Genomic DNA, 15081 nt, shown 5'->3' on the forward strand with positions numbered 1-15081 from the left:
CCTGTTTTTATACTTTTGATTTGAAGTTTTGTGTAAAGTAACATTTAGATGTCGGCCTGAATTCGTGGATCCTGAATGAAAACCTGGTTTGTGTTTCTGCCCCAGAGGAGCGGCGTGGACTTCAACACGGATCCGTCCAACGGGACTCAGACCGGTACGGCGGGTCGTGATGTTTTTGCCGTAGGCGCTCGGACTCCATCCTGTCTCCCAACGGGAGGGTCTCGGAGGTGGACCTCTGGTCTCAGTCTGTCCCGTTTGTCTCTGACCCAGATGCTTGTGGTGTGATGGAGCAGAAAGACGAGGCGGGACAGCAGGTCGATTCTCCGTGTGGCGTTGCAACGCAGCCGGGACAAGCCGGACTCTGCGAGTGAGTGGAACAGTCCGACTGGGAACGTTTAGCAGTAAACACTCGGATCCGGAATGTCTTTGTTTATTTGCACTTGACAGATTCTGGGAATCGGGCGGATTTAGATGAACTCACTTCTGAACAAATCAAATCTCAGCGTTTTACCGTCCTGTTTGTGGGTTAGGGTTAGGCTGAGAACGTTCCTGCTCCCCACAGCTCCTCACGTTCCTTACTGTGGAACGTCGGGAGGTTCAGCTTCACGACCAGAACCATACAACGTGTGTGTGTGTGTGTGCAGTAAACACTACAGGGAGTACCTGGTGAGTCTGGTAAATGATCACACTCTGGACCCGGCCGTGCTCTACGACACCGGTGAGCTGGTCCGAGCCTGCGAGCGGTACCTGGGGGAGTCGGCGAGAGGAGACGGAGAGGACGACAGCGTCTACGGCGCCCGACTACTGAAGGTAGTTTACACTCGGCACGTTCGCTCACAGACGCTCAGACTGACGCCTCGTTTCCCCCCACAGAAAATCCTGGAGGTTCCTCTTGGAGAAAAAGTTCCCAGGAACAAATAAGGATCCCTCCGGAGAAAGCAGAGACCCGTCGCTGTGATTGACCGCTCCGTTTCAGTAATCTGCTGAATTCCAGACAACACCGCAGGAACAAACCGTTTTCTGTGGAACCTGTTTAGTTTCCCACAGCGAGGAGTTTATTTTCCCTTACTCCAAGAATCGTGTTTTTGTGCCTTAAATGTTAACTTTGGTGTGGAGTTTAAATCTTTAGAAACCTGACGGGTTTCGGACTCCTGGATAAAAGGTTTACGGATCAGCTGTTGAATGTTTTCTCTTGTGGTCGATGAATCTGATCATTTAGCCATCGTCTCAAATAAAAGATATTCTTGCAGTTTAGTCGTGTCTCCTTTTGTTTACTGCATCTGTGACACAAGTACTGACAGATGTTTGGAGTCCACAAACACTTTTAATTCATAGTGCTTCAGCAACACAAAAGCTGTGATTCATCCCGTCTGCAGGACAGTCATGGCGAAGGAATGCCACCCTCCCACGAAGGCGGATAAGAGAACTCCCACAAGCCTCGCTTTTCCTGGGAAGAACTCCGTTTGTAAAGGAAATAAATTCATGGTTAGAGCATCTTAACAGCAAGTAACTGAGATGAATGTTTAGTATTAATAAATGTCATTAACACCGATTAGTATTTAAAGTTTACAACTTTTAGGTGTTTTATGAACAGCCTCTTCATTTGACCTTTGACCTAAATGTTAAAGCTAATGGAGCCGAGTGCAACTTCCAACATAAAGTAATAATTACATGAAATCTGTCATGAAGATTCAACAAAAGAGCTCGGAGAACTTCCGATCTCGCATGATTCAGGTCAGAGGTCAACCCCAAAGACCGGACCACACCCTGATAACACCAGAGACTTGTGGATAAATCTGTGGACGGGTGATACAACAGAGGTGTGCGTCACGTTACGTCTAGTGGAAGATAAAATGTAATTTTGAGTGAGAAACCGCAAAAACTAAATAAATCTGTGATCTCAGTTATTTTTTAAGTCTAAACACATTTATACATCAGTCATTTTAATTATAGTAAACTGTTTAGGATAATATAATAACATAATAAATAAAAATAATGTAGTGAAAAATCCTTTTTAAATCACAAAACTCTTAGGACAGCAAACAAAGTAAATGACGATCATCTTGTATGACATTAAATTTTAATAATAAAATATATTTGTTGATGTCGTGGCATTATAAGTACGCACAACATTTTATAGTACCAGAAAAATCTAATTAACTTCAGGTTTGGTTTATTTTCCTCCTTTCTTTAGGTGGAGGAGGCTGGTGTCCGCTGTCGCCCCCTGCTGGTGAGCAGGGAGAGCGTTTCAGTAAAGTCACGTGATTTCGGGGAAACGGGAGGCGCTGCGCCGTGGAGCTGCAGCCTCCGTTCACCGACACACAGTCCGTTCGCACCGCGGAGGAAACAACCGAGGTAAACGAAACTTAAGTCCACTTCCTTCATTTAACACCTTAGCGGCTATTTTCTGATGTCGTTATAAATATCATCAGCGGAAGTCGCTTCTGTCTGACCAGAGTCTATAAAACCGTCTAATGTTTTGATTTTTAACTTTTTAGAATTTATCTGAATGCTGTTATTAATGTGTTCAAGTGTGGGGTTTGGCTTTTAACTCAGTAAAAGGTGTTTTGTTTCAGTGACACCGTTTTTGATGAAACCATCATCAAATCATGGCAGCAGGCAGAACGAGATCCACCCGCAGGCTTCGCTCCTGGATGGTCGAGCAGGTGCGTGTGTGCGTGCGTGCACTGTGTGCGTGTGAAGAAGGGAAAAAGAAAGGGAGGGGTGGGATGAGAAGTGCAGGGTTGAGACAAACAGGAAGTTTTATTCAATGTTAGGGTGACCAGATGTCCCGCTTTGTGCGGGACAGTCCCGCATTTTCATTACTTTGCAAGTGTCCCGCAAATTGAGACTCATGCCCCGCGTTATAGACAGTTTCCCGTTTCGAGTTTCAGTCTTATAAAAGAAATCTGCCTGTTGTTGCCAATCAAACGGAGGCGGGACATTAACGCAGATCCGGAGCGTGTGTGGAGCGCGCGCGCGCGCCCGAGCCACCAAAACGCGCGTGAGTGAGCAGGGAGGAGAAAACGGTGTAAACTCGTGAATTAGACGTGTTCAGAGATTCTCCACAGTCTGTTGTTTCTGAGTCATTCTTCATGCGTCGGTGCGGAGTCTGACATGAAGAGGTCAAAAGCAGGTTTTCCAGTAATTAGACAGGTCCACGATGAACACGTGTTTATATAACAGATAAGCTGCTGCGGGTTCAGATCCCTGCGACACGCTGAGTGAAGAAATAACGAGAATAAATGGAAGCTTTGATCACTTATTCACAGAAATTTGAGGCAAAAAGTAACTTTTATTAGATTAGATCTGAATTTTTTACAGATTAGAATCCGATGTTTATTCTCTCCTAAAATCTAGAAGAGATTTGTTGTCATGTTAAAAAAAACTTGTTTCTGAATTAAGAAAAATATAGAAGAAAAGATCTTTTCTATAGCGCCTCTCAAGATAAAAATCACGAAGCGCTTCACAAAAACAAAAAATGTAAAATATAAAAAATAATTTAGAAAACGATTAAAAATATATTTAAAATTAGCAAAAAATAGACAATTGTGATTAAAAACGTAAAGAAAGAGAGTGACTAGAAAAAAGTATGGATATTTTTCAATGAGATGCTGATTTTAGTGGAAAGTTAATTAAAAACAAACATAAATAGATCTAAAAAATATCACTGGTACTTTTACCGTCATTCTGTTGTGGAAAACATTGAATGAAAACTGTGAAAAGCTGCTTAAACCTGCATGTTTTTATTATTGTGGGCCTATCTATGTTATTAATATGATCAGAGCCACTACAGAGTTGTGTTGTGGTAACGTGAGAGGAAGTGTGAAATAGAAAAGCTGTTGCTGTATGCTTCTTCGTGTTGAATTCAAATAAAACATGCTTATAATAACAAAAATAATTATATGTAACTGTGACCTTAGGGCTAAAAGGCAGAATATACCTTTTGTTTGTTTCTCGTTACATTTGAACATCACGTTGTCCCGCATCGAGTCTCTCTGTCCCACATTTGACAATTTGGGATCTGGTCACCCTACTCTCTACAAACATCCCATAATACCGTAAATCCTCTAATATTAGCCTGTATTCAATTAACGGCCGGGTCTCATATTTTGGCCGGAGTCGGCGGAGGTGAATAATGGCCGGTCTCTTATTGTGGCCGGGTGGAATGTGGTAACAAGCAAGTACGGGGGGGCGGTTGTGTCATCGTCTCACTTTTGAGTTGCCAGTGATAGACCGCGAGGGTAACTTTAACCGTGCGTAGACGAAGAGGAGGCGACAATTTGATATCAAGTTCAAAGAGAACGTGCTGATTATGCTGCAGAACACTCTGGGGAGCAGTAGTAGGGGTTGTAAGAACTAGTCGACTTCACTATAGTGACTTTTTATGCCTGTCGTCGACTAGTCGCTGTCACGTGATAATGACCGGCAAGATGCAGCCCTCGGAAAAGACAGCAGCCTGCTGTCAGCAGGTGACAAGCTCCTGCGCTCGGGGGGGGGGGGGGGGTGCAATGCGCTGTGCCAGAGCGTCGGTACTGACACGCGATCGTTCATGTCAGTTCATTTCCTTTAATGTTTTCTGTCTTTTATTTGCACCTGATGTGTTTCGCTGCTGTGGAGCGGGACACATCACCTTGTCCTCCGACGCACAGATCACTGATGCGGCCGGCAAGCAGCGAGCGCTCCGCTGTTTTTGCAGTCGGTAGATCTTTTAGAACTGCAGTTCAAAGGTAACTCATGAGGTGAATATATAATATATGAACCCAGGTAGCAGTTTCTCTTTAGGACTGAGAGGAGATGCAGGAAGATAATAAACAGGCAGGACAGAAAAATAGTCAAATAAAAACAAGTTAGTTTTTGTACCTGCTGGTTGCAACAAACAGACACCATTGAAGGTAATCAGAAGTGAGGAACAGAAAATGAAATAATTATTTTAACGTTTAGAGCAGCAGGAACTCCGAGAGGCTGCAGGCGCATCAGTGAGTTTGCGGCGCTGCGCGGGGGGAGGGGGGAGAGGGCTGAAGCAGGGGAGGGGGGAGAGGGCTGAAGCAGGGGGAGGGGGGAGAGGGCTGAAGCAGGAACTACCGTTGTTAAAAGAAATGTGTTCAACTTTGAAAATGTGGGCGCAATTTTAATTGTCAAAAACTCCAGCGAACCATTAGTTCATTTTGCTCAAATAGAAATAGAGGCATGCCTCTAATACTGGCCCTCCTTCCAATAAAGGCCTGGAGCTTGAGTCAAATACAGGCCCGGGCCTGTATTAGAGGATTTACGGTATGCTGAAACTTCTGCTGCCATGGGAATAAACTGGGTGGATTCACTCCCATCTTCATTTTAGGCTGTGTATTTGAGCCCTTTTAAGGTGGAATGGTTAGAAAAACAACTTTGGGTGGTGGTTCGGGTAGGGGGCATGGAAGCCTCCTCCCCAGGAGGTGTTCCCTGGAACATCCTGGAGAGCTGATACCTCCAGCATGTCCCGAGTCCTGCTCCACCTCCCTCCTAACAGAACCAGAGACGAAGGAGGTACCCTGCTGGAGGTCGGGCCAGACTCTTGACTGGTTGACCCACAACAGAGCACCATGCCCAGGAGACCCCGTGGATGGCTCCAGAGTGCTGAAGTAGACCTTCCCAGCGAGAGTGGTGTTTTAGTCGTTACTATAAATAGCACTGCTTCATTTGCAAGGGAAAACAGAGGAAGTGTGTTTGTTCAGTCAAGGTAAAAGATTAAAAACCGGTTCATCCAATCAGAAACCAGTTCAGACGTGTTTCCTGCTGGAACATCCAGCTGTGTCCCACGGCATGATGCTACCACCGCTGTGCCTCGCAGCCTCACCCTTACTAGTGGTCAGGTGTCTCGGTCTTTGTCTCATCACGCTGTGATACTTTTCTCCAGAGGACGTTTGTCTCGTTGATGTGGACAGCTGCAGATTCCCGTCCAGCTTGAAGGTGTCTCTTCTTGGTCCCCGACCACCCTCCCTGTGGTTCTCCAGCAGGTCCCAGTTCATGGTTGGCTTTAGTCTGAACCAGCTCCCGTTCATCTGAGGGGGACAGATTAAGTCTCCTCTCAGGTGTAGTCTGGGTGGAGACACCTGGATTACTGATGAAACCATAAAAGTCGTACAAACGTCACATTTTAACCTAATAATTAATAAAAATCTGCGCGGTATGAACTGTTGAATTCATGTAGACTCGAGTATTAATGATGCATTAGAGTTTTATTACTGATTAATGTTTTAGGTCTGATTATATGAACAAATGCACAAGTTTGGGCTTTTACTCCCTGAGTACTGACTGCAGGGCTTTAGACTCAGGAACGGGCCAAAACTCGGTCGTTTGAGTAACTTTGAGCCATTTGGGAGCTGAACTGTGACGTCTGTGTCCCTCAGGTCAGCAGTGGGAAGTATCCCGGCGTGATGTGGGAGGACGAGGCCAAAACCATGTTCCGCATCCCGTGGAAACATGCAGGGAAGCACGACTTCCGCAAAGAGGAGGATGCCGCCCTCTTCATGGTCAGCGTGTTCTCTGCACATCGAAGGAGCTCCGGTGTGTTGTTTTAGCTTTGCTGAGTCATGGTTTCCACCTGACCACACATCTCCGCCCTCTGCAGGCGTGGGCCAAGTTTAAAGGGAAGCTGACGGACAGCAAGCAGGACAACCCCGCCATCTGGAAGACCCGGCTGAGGTGCGCCCTCAACAAGAGCCCGGAGTTCAAGGAGGTGAATGAGCGAGCGCAGCTGGACATCTCCGAGCCGTACAAGGTGTACCGGCTGGTCCCGATCAGCGAACAGGGTGAGACGTGAGATCAGAGGTCTGTCTGGGGACATTCCTTCGTCTCTGTCCGGATGTGAAACCACACATCCGAGGAATGCTAGCGCTGCAAGCCAAAGTGCCGGACTAGCTCCGCTCTTAATTCAGATGCTTTTAAACTCTCAGGTTTGGCCTGCGATCCGTGTAATTGCCAGTAAACAGCCTTTAACTATGTAGAGAGTTGATTAGCAATCACCGAATCACCCAGGGCTTCTAATTCTGACCAATATACGTTTAAGTAGACACAAGGAAGACTTCAGTTACACCAGTACACTCTCGCTAATCCTTGGGCTCATGAATGCCTCGGGTACAGATGGCTGTCCCTTCATGCTGAGGAAACAGGATGGTTGTAGCAGCTAATAGCATTCAAACCTTTGGAATGGGATACCGGTAATCAGCGCCTCACCTTTCTTGTAGATTACCGACAGAGGACACCCCCAGAGACCGTGGGTTCTTTTTAAGTTCCTCGCAGTGAGAAACGAATTTTATTCCACACACAGATGAAAAAGCAGAAAAAGATATATCATCCAGTTCCCGTCCCAGCGGGTCACACAGACAAAACTCTCTTCCACCAAAAACACCCTCTCCTAAAAACTCTCAGAAGCCTCTCTCCAAAAAGCTCAGTCCTCCTTTTGATTCACTCTGTTCCTCCTCCCCTCTGCATTCTTCAAGGGTTGCATCTCCATGGCAACACCCCCATCCTGCTTCTGGAGCTCAACGTCTGGTCACGTGTTTCCTCTCCTCCGGCAGGCTCTGCTGGCTGTGGTCCGAGCCAGCCCATGTCGTCTCTCCTTGGGCTCTGGTGACCTAGCCCAACGTTGCCCCTTCTTCTTCTCAGCCTCCTTTATGGTTGTGGGGGGGGGGGGGGGGGGGGGGGGGGGGGGACAGTAAATCTTCTCTCCTTCTTGCTTGTTAGTGGGCTTATCGATTCTAAGAGTCCACGATCTGTTCCTATAACACCATTAGCTCATTTGCACCTGGATTCTTATCCAAGATAAGGGATACCCCTCTTGCCCCCTCCCGTCTCAGGAAGTCAAGAGGTTACAACAGAACCGTGGGACCGAACCAGTGAAAGGCACGTCTTTAGCAAACACACACACACACACACACACACACACACACACACACACACACACACACACACACTTTTTAAACAAAGGAAAGCAGCCAGCATGATTTGGTTTTATCATAACTGAGAATGAATCCAGACTTGATCTTGTTTACTTCACAAGTCTGAGTCCATCAGCTGGGATGAGTTATACCAGAGCTCGGTTCTGGTCTGGAGTATCAGATAAACGTTAAACGCGGAGTGCTGCTGCGGTCTCATGAACACCAGCCATGGCAGACGTTCGTTTCCTGTTTCTGTCTGAGCGGCTCCTGATCACGATGTTTGTCTGTGACGTAGTTTACGAGTCAGGCCCGTTTCTGTCGAGTCAGCTGAAGCTCCAGGCAGACGTGTTGGGATCAGATCAGCTGGGTGGACTTTAGCCGTGTTCTGGGAGGCAGGTCTTTATTCACGCAGGGCGTCAACCTACCAACCAGCTCGGGTTTATGATGCAGCGGCTTCCACGAGTCAGGCTCAGCTGGTCGGTGACTCAGCCACGAGTTTTGTTTTTATACAGTCAAATAAGAGAAAAGGGATTATTTACTCCATCGGGTAACCTGATACTTTATTTTTTAAACTTTATTAAAACGGGGCAAGTCGGGCTTTAATGATAAAAAATTATTAATAATAAAAAATGAGCCGCACTTGTGTAGCGCCTCTCAGAGTCAGGACTCCAAAGTGCTTTACACTACAGTGCATCATTCATCCATTCACACACACATTCACACACTGGTGGGGATGAGAGGCGAGGCTGCCGAGCACAGGCGCCACCGGTCCCTCCGACCACCGCCAGCAGGCAAGGTGGGTTAAGTGTCTTGCCCAAGGACACAATAGCAGAATTCTCTGTCCGGAGCCGGGATCGAACCTGCAACCTTCCGATTACTGGACAACCCGCTCTACCTCCTGAGCTACTGCTGCTTTATAATAATAAAAAAAGTGAAACTTTAAGATAACAAAGCTGAATTTTACTCACACTCCCTCGTGTTGCTTTTTATGCACTGATCGGGGCAGTGGGCCGATACCGATTTTTGCTAATGATTTAAGTCTCTGATCGAGTTTAAAAAGATGATTCTGGAAGCAAACTTCCATGAAGACGACCTGAATTGTTCTGATAAGTTAGTTCTTAGGGAAAATGTACGTTTATTAAAAACCATCACTGCTTCTTGGCAGAGGGGCGTTGGCGGTAAGACCCTTTGATCAGGCTGAATTAATTCATTAGATTTAGTGAATCTGATCATTTAAAACAAACCTTTTGAGTTTAGTTTCACACTTTTGCATCAAACAAGCAATTAACTACAAATAAGACCAAATATGAGGAGGTCTTTTGGGTGCTTGAAATGCTTGAAAGTTTATGAAAGTGCTTAAAAATGTGACATAAATGATTTAAAGGACAATAACAGATTTGTACTGAGCAAAGAAGTAAAAAAACAGGTTTTATATTTAAATTTCACCTTAAATTAGCTTAAATATTTTTGTGAAGATCTTAAAGGTTTTAGATAAGGTCTAAAAATAGTTTTTCTGACGTAAAAGTGAATAATTCTACTGTTTTGTGGTGTATTTTATTTTATTTTTTTTTTTGCTTTAAATATAAAATAATTGTTTGACCTCATCATGTCGGGCCTTTCCCAGCTCAACGACGCCCGACTCAAACAGAAACTAGAAGCGTCTGAGCCCAGAAAAGCTCCTCGTGGTAAATGGTCTGTATTTGATATGGCGCCTTCTAGAGTCCTGAACCCCCCAAGGTGCTTTACAACACAATCAGTCATTCACCCATTCACATACTGGTGGGAATGAGCTACGATGTAGCCACAGCTGCCCTGGGGCGCACTGACAGAGGCGAGGCGGCCGAGCACTGGCGTCACCGGTCCCTCCGACCACCACCAGCAGGCAAGGGGGTTAAGTGCCTTGCCCAAGGACACAACGACAGCGACAGACTAAGCGGGGCTCGAACCTGCAACCTTCCGATTACGGGGCGAGCTCTTAACTCCTGTGCCACCGTCGCCCCCTCACGACTCAAATGAAAGGATGTTTGTGATGGTCTGAGGAGCACAAACCCAGTTCTGTTGGATCCGATCTCAGCAGAAGGGAGGTTTTAAACAGAACCGGCACCGACTAAAGAATTTCATCTGCTTTCATTTTTTTATCAGCCATCATTTAAACAGTGGCTCGTCCGCTCTCGGTCCAGGTGTGGTGATACCGGAGAAGAAGACCAGAGAGAAGAGCAGCAGGAAGCTGAAGAGGAGGAAGAGCCAGCCTGACGACGAAGACTCCGGTCGGGTCAGACTGATAAAGACAGAAGAGGTCGCGTCTCAGCCGGTGAGTCCTTCGGTCATCTGCTGTTCGTGGGATTAAAGGTTCTGGAGTTCCTCTGGGTCGTCATCGTTTCTGTTTGTTCTGATCAGCTGTGTGTGGACGAGCCGCTGCTGCAGAACCACGAGCCCGTCCAATCAGAGGGCCCGTCTCGGTGCACCACCATCAGCACCGGAGATGGTGAGTTTCCATGGAAACCGTTTTTCCCGTCTACCTTTAGCTTCTCTCTTTAAACGGGACGTGACCTCTGACCTTCAGCGGGTTCTCGGAACCTGTTTGTGTGTCTGATTCGTCCATCTTCTGTCTGCAGCGCTGGATGAGATCCGGTTGGACGTGCGGATCGAGGAGAGCGTTCCCAGCGCAACAAGCGGTAAGAGGAGCTCAGGGGACGCCCGTGTCCTGGACGGGTTTTGGGTTTTAATTCGGTCCTGTGTCTCTACAGCTGACGACTCCTTCGATGTGGCGATTCGTTATTTAGGACAGGAAGTCCTCAGACGTCAGATCCAAGGCACAGATGTCCGGATAACGTACCTGCCTTCCTCCTCCGTCCCTCCGACTTTGGCCGCCCTGAACGCCAGGTTTCCTCGGATCCCGCTGCCGGAGCCGCCGTCCTCGCTGCTGGCCGGGCCCACGCTGCAGGCGCTCCACACGCTGCTGCCCTTCATGGAGAAAGGAATCGTGCTGACCTCCACGCCACAGGGAGTGTACGGGAAGAGGTTCTGCCAGGGCCGGATCTTCTGGATGGGACCTCACAGCGTCACGCCGGGCCCACACAGGATGGAGAGGAACACGGAGCCGGTGCTGCTCTTCAGCAAGGACGCCTTCAAGCAAGGTGAGCGGGGCGCGTTCACCCTGAATCGTCATGGAAACCACCACACACAGAGACAGATGTTTCTGTCATGTCTCCTCAGAACTGGACCGGTTCTGCTCCGCCGGTGGGGAGCGTCCCCAGACCAGCTTCAATCTGTGTTTCGGAGAAGAGCTGAACAACACGGAAGACCTGAGCAATAAGCTCATCATCGCTCAGGTAGAACCGCGGCTCAGCAGCCTACGTCACGCCGCAGGGCGTGGATTTCAGCCCGTTGTCATGGTTACGTGTGAAACGCCTCCAATAAGCAGCTCCATTTATAACAGTTATATTTATGGTAGACAGCAGGTGTGTAGGAGGGGTGGGACAGGTGTGGGCCTGCTGCAGGTGTGTGTGTTGGTGTTGGTAAGGATGAAGCCCCGGGTGTCCTTCAGGTGTTAGATGCTTCTCTGCTCACACACCTGGTGTCAGACCAACGGGCTCCTGTGGATCATCTAACTGAACCTGCCGTCTGCTCCGTAGGTCTCTCTCCCGTGGGCCGAACAACAAGTCCAGAACTCCGTCTCCTTCTTCGAAACCATCTCGGTGTTCCAGACGCTGGCGGGCCAGTCTCCTCTGGGTGAGATCACCCTGGACATCGTCACGGTGCCGTAGTCCTGCGCCTGCTCCGCCAAAAGATCTGCTGCAGCAAAACCCACCTGAAGCAGACGCAGCAGGAGCTCCGCCCAGAGACTCGATGGTTCCTGCTGTTGCAGTTTTTCTTTTACGTTTAATCCAATTTCACAAAAGGACGGAGAGAAGATCCAGTTTTTCAGTTTAAAGCTGAAAATGAGTGAAGCACCTTTAGTGGGAACACTACACGATAACCCGGGGCGTCGTTGGGATTCACCCAGGCTGAGATCTGGTGTCACTTTATTTTTGAGGTGCTTTTAACGGTCGGCCCAGGTTTGTCTGTGCTGCATCGGCAACTTCAGACGTTTAGAGTGAAGAAACCACAAAACCACGTGGGCAGTGAAAATGACGTTTTATTGTTGTTAAATGCTTTAGTTCTCTTTTATTAGCTTTTAGAAATGATCGTTTTTCTCCTCAGAATTTAGTTTTTACTGATTTTATCTGAAAATGTTCATTGAAAAAAGAAACATTAAAACCGGCGCTCCAACATAAAACATTTTCTGTGAAACTCGCCTCAGATATTACTTCAGCATTACTTTTACCGTCTTAGAGCTCAGACTATAATCTAGATTATAAAAGGTTCAGATTGTTACAGAAAGGTCAGTCGAGTTTAAATGAGACTTAAATGTCCTGCAGCAAATACTTTTACTCTTAAACCACGCAAGGAGTTTTTAAGGATCACACTAATAAAAATAAGTAATAAATACAAGCATAAGCTAAAACATAATCCTTTAATCTGGGGAAATTTGTAGGGAATAATAATTTCATGCAGGTTTGATGCGACAGTAAAAAGCTCCAGCAGCTGAATTCGTCTAATCTGTCGCTGCAGGACTTTTACGTTCGAGTTTTTGCTTTTCCAAGATGATAAATCAGGAAAACGGGACCAGAAATAAACAAGAGGAGTAGCTTTAGTTCTTAAGGTGGATTTAATCCACCTTAAAAAGGGGAGAGATGTAAATATTCTATTATTTATGCACGTTTGTCTTTGTTCAAACACAAATAAATCCTGTCCTGGACTCTGCGCTTGTGAAAATCCACCTTTACAGAACAACACGACAGGCAGGTTTTACCACGGAATGATGCGGCGTTCCCATCTAAATGTTCCCATTAACTGGAGAGCAAAGCTCTGCTATCTTGCTGTTGAGTTTCTGATTGGTCCAGTCCCTGGTGATGTCATCCAGGTGGCTGTCGAAGTCTACCAAGAGGGAGTGGTCACCAGAATCCAGCATCTGGCTGGCGACATCCCGGATCTCCTCCCACTGCCGCAGCATGATCCTGAACAGACCCACGGAGATCATCAGTTACACGCGCCGGCCACTTTGATAGGTACACAAATAACCGATCAGCCAATCAGAAGGTGGCAACTCCGTGAGTTTAGTCATACAGGTGTGATGAAGTTTAGTGCTCGGCTCACGTGAGCCTGGTTTAAACCACAGACTACCCGAGTGGTGGTGGTGAACCTCAGGCCACCCCCCCGCTGATTCTTACGTGTGTTTGTCTTTGAGCGTCCATCTTGAATCTTTGCGTTCGTACATGACGATCGGAGGAACTCGATAATCTGGAGACATTTTGCTGCCGTCGAGCTGTGAGGAAACAAACCTGATCATAATCTGAGGGCAGAAGGTTCATTATTCATGAAAGACTCATTTAATAAAAACGTTCTGTTTCATCCGTTTTCTCACCATTAATAAAACGGCTCCATCAAACTGCTCAGCGATCTTATCAGCGATCTTCAGCGCGCACGGCGTCGGGCTGTCAGGAAACGCAACACGTTAGCGAGCGGTGGTGGGGTGTATCTGACCATGTGACTGGTGTGGAGAAGCTCACCTGCTGTCTGAGGTGCAGGCGTTGGCCTGATAATACCCGACTATCCTCTGCTGAGTCTGAGAACACCAAACATCCACCTGGAAAAACAAAAGCTTGAAATGTTCTGTGGAAGTTTAAAACATCCTGGAGAATCGAGCGGGACTCCAGGAAGTCTGGAGAAATAAATCCTGATTAAACAGGATCCACCTTCGCATTAGATGTCCTTGTTTTTGCACATTTAAACACATAGCTGCACCTGTGTCCAACTTGATGCAAGCTGAGACAAACATGGCTTTAGGTTTTAACCCTCTCAGGCTCTAAATAAGTTTTAATAAAAGGACGAACAACTAAGTCCTTCAGGGGTACTTCTGAGTTACAAAAATACTCATGAGATACGTGTGTGGAGTAACCAGGTAGGTAAGTTTTAACGTTGCAAATCTGAAACGCCTGTCTCCAGAGGGTTAATCTGGATCTGTTAGGACGACAGCTGCCCAGTTTATAAAAACATCTGCTTTCCCTGGTGTTCAGTAATACCCAGTAGGTTGTACGTTTTAATGTGTTTTTATGGATTTGAGTCTTTTATTTTGGCTTTAGTCTCTTAAAAGCTATCCTAGCCGTTAGCCTATCAGGCCTGTCATCACTAAACAGGTAAGATACGGATTAGTTATAACATTTATACAGAAACATGCCAACATAATTAAAATACACCTTTAAGTTCAGAAAAACAGAGAAGACTTAAACAGTGACTCAAAGGGGTACCAAACTGTGCACTACACCTGTGTGAGAGCCAGCTGCGTGATGGGGGCCAGCGACAGGTGCGAGTGCAGCAGCGGAACGCAGTCCGTCACACAAACAGCGCCACCTGCCGAGCTGGACGAGGACAGCAGCAGCCCGTTGACGCTGCAGCGCGGAAACAGGCAGGCGTGCAAGTACATCTTCACGTAAGCCCGACAGGAGAGCTCCACCTCGCCCATAGTGGCCCTGCGGAGGAGAAACGGGAGCTGTAACACCCAGGCCAGGGTCGAAGTAGCATCAGCTCACAGCTGTGGTGGTGGGCAGCTCCGAGTCAGACCGGAAACGTCCCTGCATGGCTGCGTTTGCTGATGCTACTGTCGCTAGCATACCGGCTAGCTAGGCACAGAAACCTCTCTCTGGTCTTACCTGCTGAGGAATGTTTCACAGTAGAGGTTCAAAACCTAAATGGTAACCCTTCACAAACTCTGGGAGTTTATTAAATCTTTACCAAAGCCAGTACGAGGCCTGTTATTTACTCACAAACGGACTAAAGCCACACGGCCGTCACTAGCTCCACCCAGAAAATTATTTGTAACGTTTTGATTGGCTTAGACAGGGTCTAAACTGTGATTGGTGGGAAGAACGTGTTCTCTTAAATGACACGTGCGCCCTCTAAAGGACAGGAGGTAGATAGCGGTTTAATACGGAAATATACTTAATCTAAAATATTTTTGCTCAGTTTTGAGACAGATTCAACTTTACGGAATTTCACATCGATTAAAATGTAGAGTTCCCTGGACGTCTCAGTCCCTACACCTCCAGCAGGTCCCTGAGGTCCA

At 47.0% G+C, this 15081-nt stretch overlaps 3 protein-coding genes across 6 annotated transcripts in view; 2 read left to right on the plus strand and 1 right to left on the minus strand.

Moving 5' to 3' along the window:
- The window catches only part of LOC107383099 (E3 ubiquitin-protein ligase RNF31), a 29655-nt gene extending 28519 nt beyond the window's left edge, over positions 1-1136 (plus strand). For 3 of the 4 annotated variants that reach the window (XM_054751914.2, XM_054751918.2, XM_054751916.2), the window contains 3 exons: positions 106-154; positions 271-367; positions 645-1136. In XM_054751914.2, coding sequence (XP_054607889.1) covers positions 106-154; positions 271-367; positions 645-921 — 423 coding nt within the window. In that variant the 3' untranslated portion in view covers positions 922-1136. The remainder of the gene's footprint in view (positions 1-105; positions 155-270; positions 368-644) is intronic. The other variant, XM_054751917.2, reaches the window with a different exon arrangement.
- Positions 1137-2237: 1101 nt separating this feature from the next.
- irf9 (interferon regulatory factor 9) lies at positions 2238-12204 on the plus strand. Its single transcript, XM_015955533.3, has 10 exons — positions 2238-2355; positions 2577-2666; positions 6387-6509; positions 6608-6788; positions 10097-10227; positions 10314-10401; positions 10532-10591; positions 10664-11053; positions 11133-11248; positions 11552-12204. The coding sequence occupies exons 2-10, from the start codon at positions 2610-2612 to the stop codon at positions 11681-11683; spliced, it is 1278 nt and encodes a 425-aa protein (XP_015811019.3). The 5' UTR covers positions 2238-2355; positions 2577-2609; the 3' UTR covers positions 11684-12204.
- On the minus strand, positions 12037-14830 carry emc9 (ER membrane protein complex subunit 9). Its single transcript, XM_015955535.3, has 6 exons — positions 14669-14830; positions 14284-14488; positions 13529-13605; positions 13384-13453; positions 13190-13284; positions 12037-12976 (listed from the first exon to the last, which is right to left on the minus strand). The coding sequence occupies exons 2-6, from the start codon at positions 14479-14481 to the stop codon at positions 12796-12798; spliced, it is 621 nt and encodes a 206-aa protein (XP_015811021.1). The 5' UTR covers positions 14482-14488; positions 14669-14830; the 3' UTR covers positions 12037-12795.
- Between the last annotated feature and the right edge of the window lie 251 nt (positions 14831-15081).

This window comes from Nothobranchius furzeri, chromosome 7, assembly GCF_043380555.1.
Source record: "Nothobranchius furzeri strain GRZ-AD chromosome 7, NfurGRZ-RIMD1, whole genome shotgun sequence".
NCBI classification, from domain to species: domain Eukaryota; kingdom Metazoa; phylum Chordata; class Actinopteri; order Cyprinodontiformes; family Nothobranchiidae; genus Nothobranchius; species Nothobranchius furzeri.

Coding starts and splice junctions, on each gene's coding strand:
- irf9 (XM_015955533.3), top strand. CDS start 2,610: ATGGCAGCAGGCAGAACGAGATCCACCCGCAGGCTTCGCTCCTGGATG. Junction 11,054..11,132: donor CAAGGACGCCTTCAAGCAAG/GTGAGCGGGGCG, acceptor ATGTCTCCTCAG/AACTGGACCGGTTCTGCTCC. Junction 11,249..11,551: donor ATAAGCTCATCATCGCTCAG/GTAGAACCGCGG, acceptor TCTGCTCCGTAG/GTCTCTCTCCCGTGGGCCGA.
- emc9 (XM_015955535.3), bottom strand. CDS start 14,481: ATGGGCGAGGTGGAGCTCTCCTGTCGGGCTTACGTGAAGATGTACTTG. Junction 13,606..14,283: donor CGCAGCTGGCTCTCACACAG/GTGTAGTGCACA, acceptor TTGTTTTTCCAG/GTGGATGTTTGGTGTTCTCA. Junction 13,285..13,383: donor ATGGAGCCGTTTTATTAATG/GTGAGAAAACGG, acceptor GTTTCCTCACAG/CTCGACGGCAGCAAAATGTC.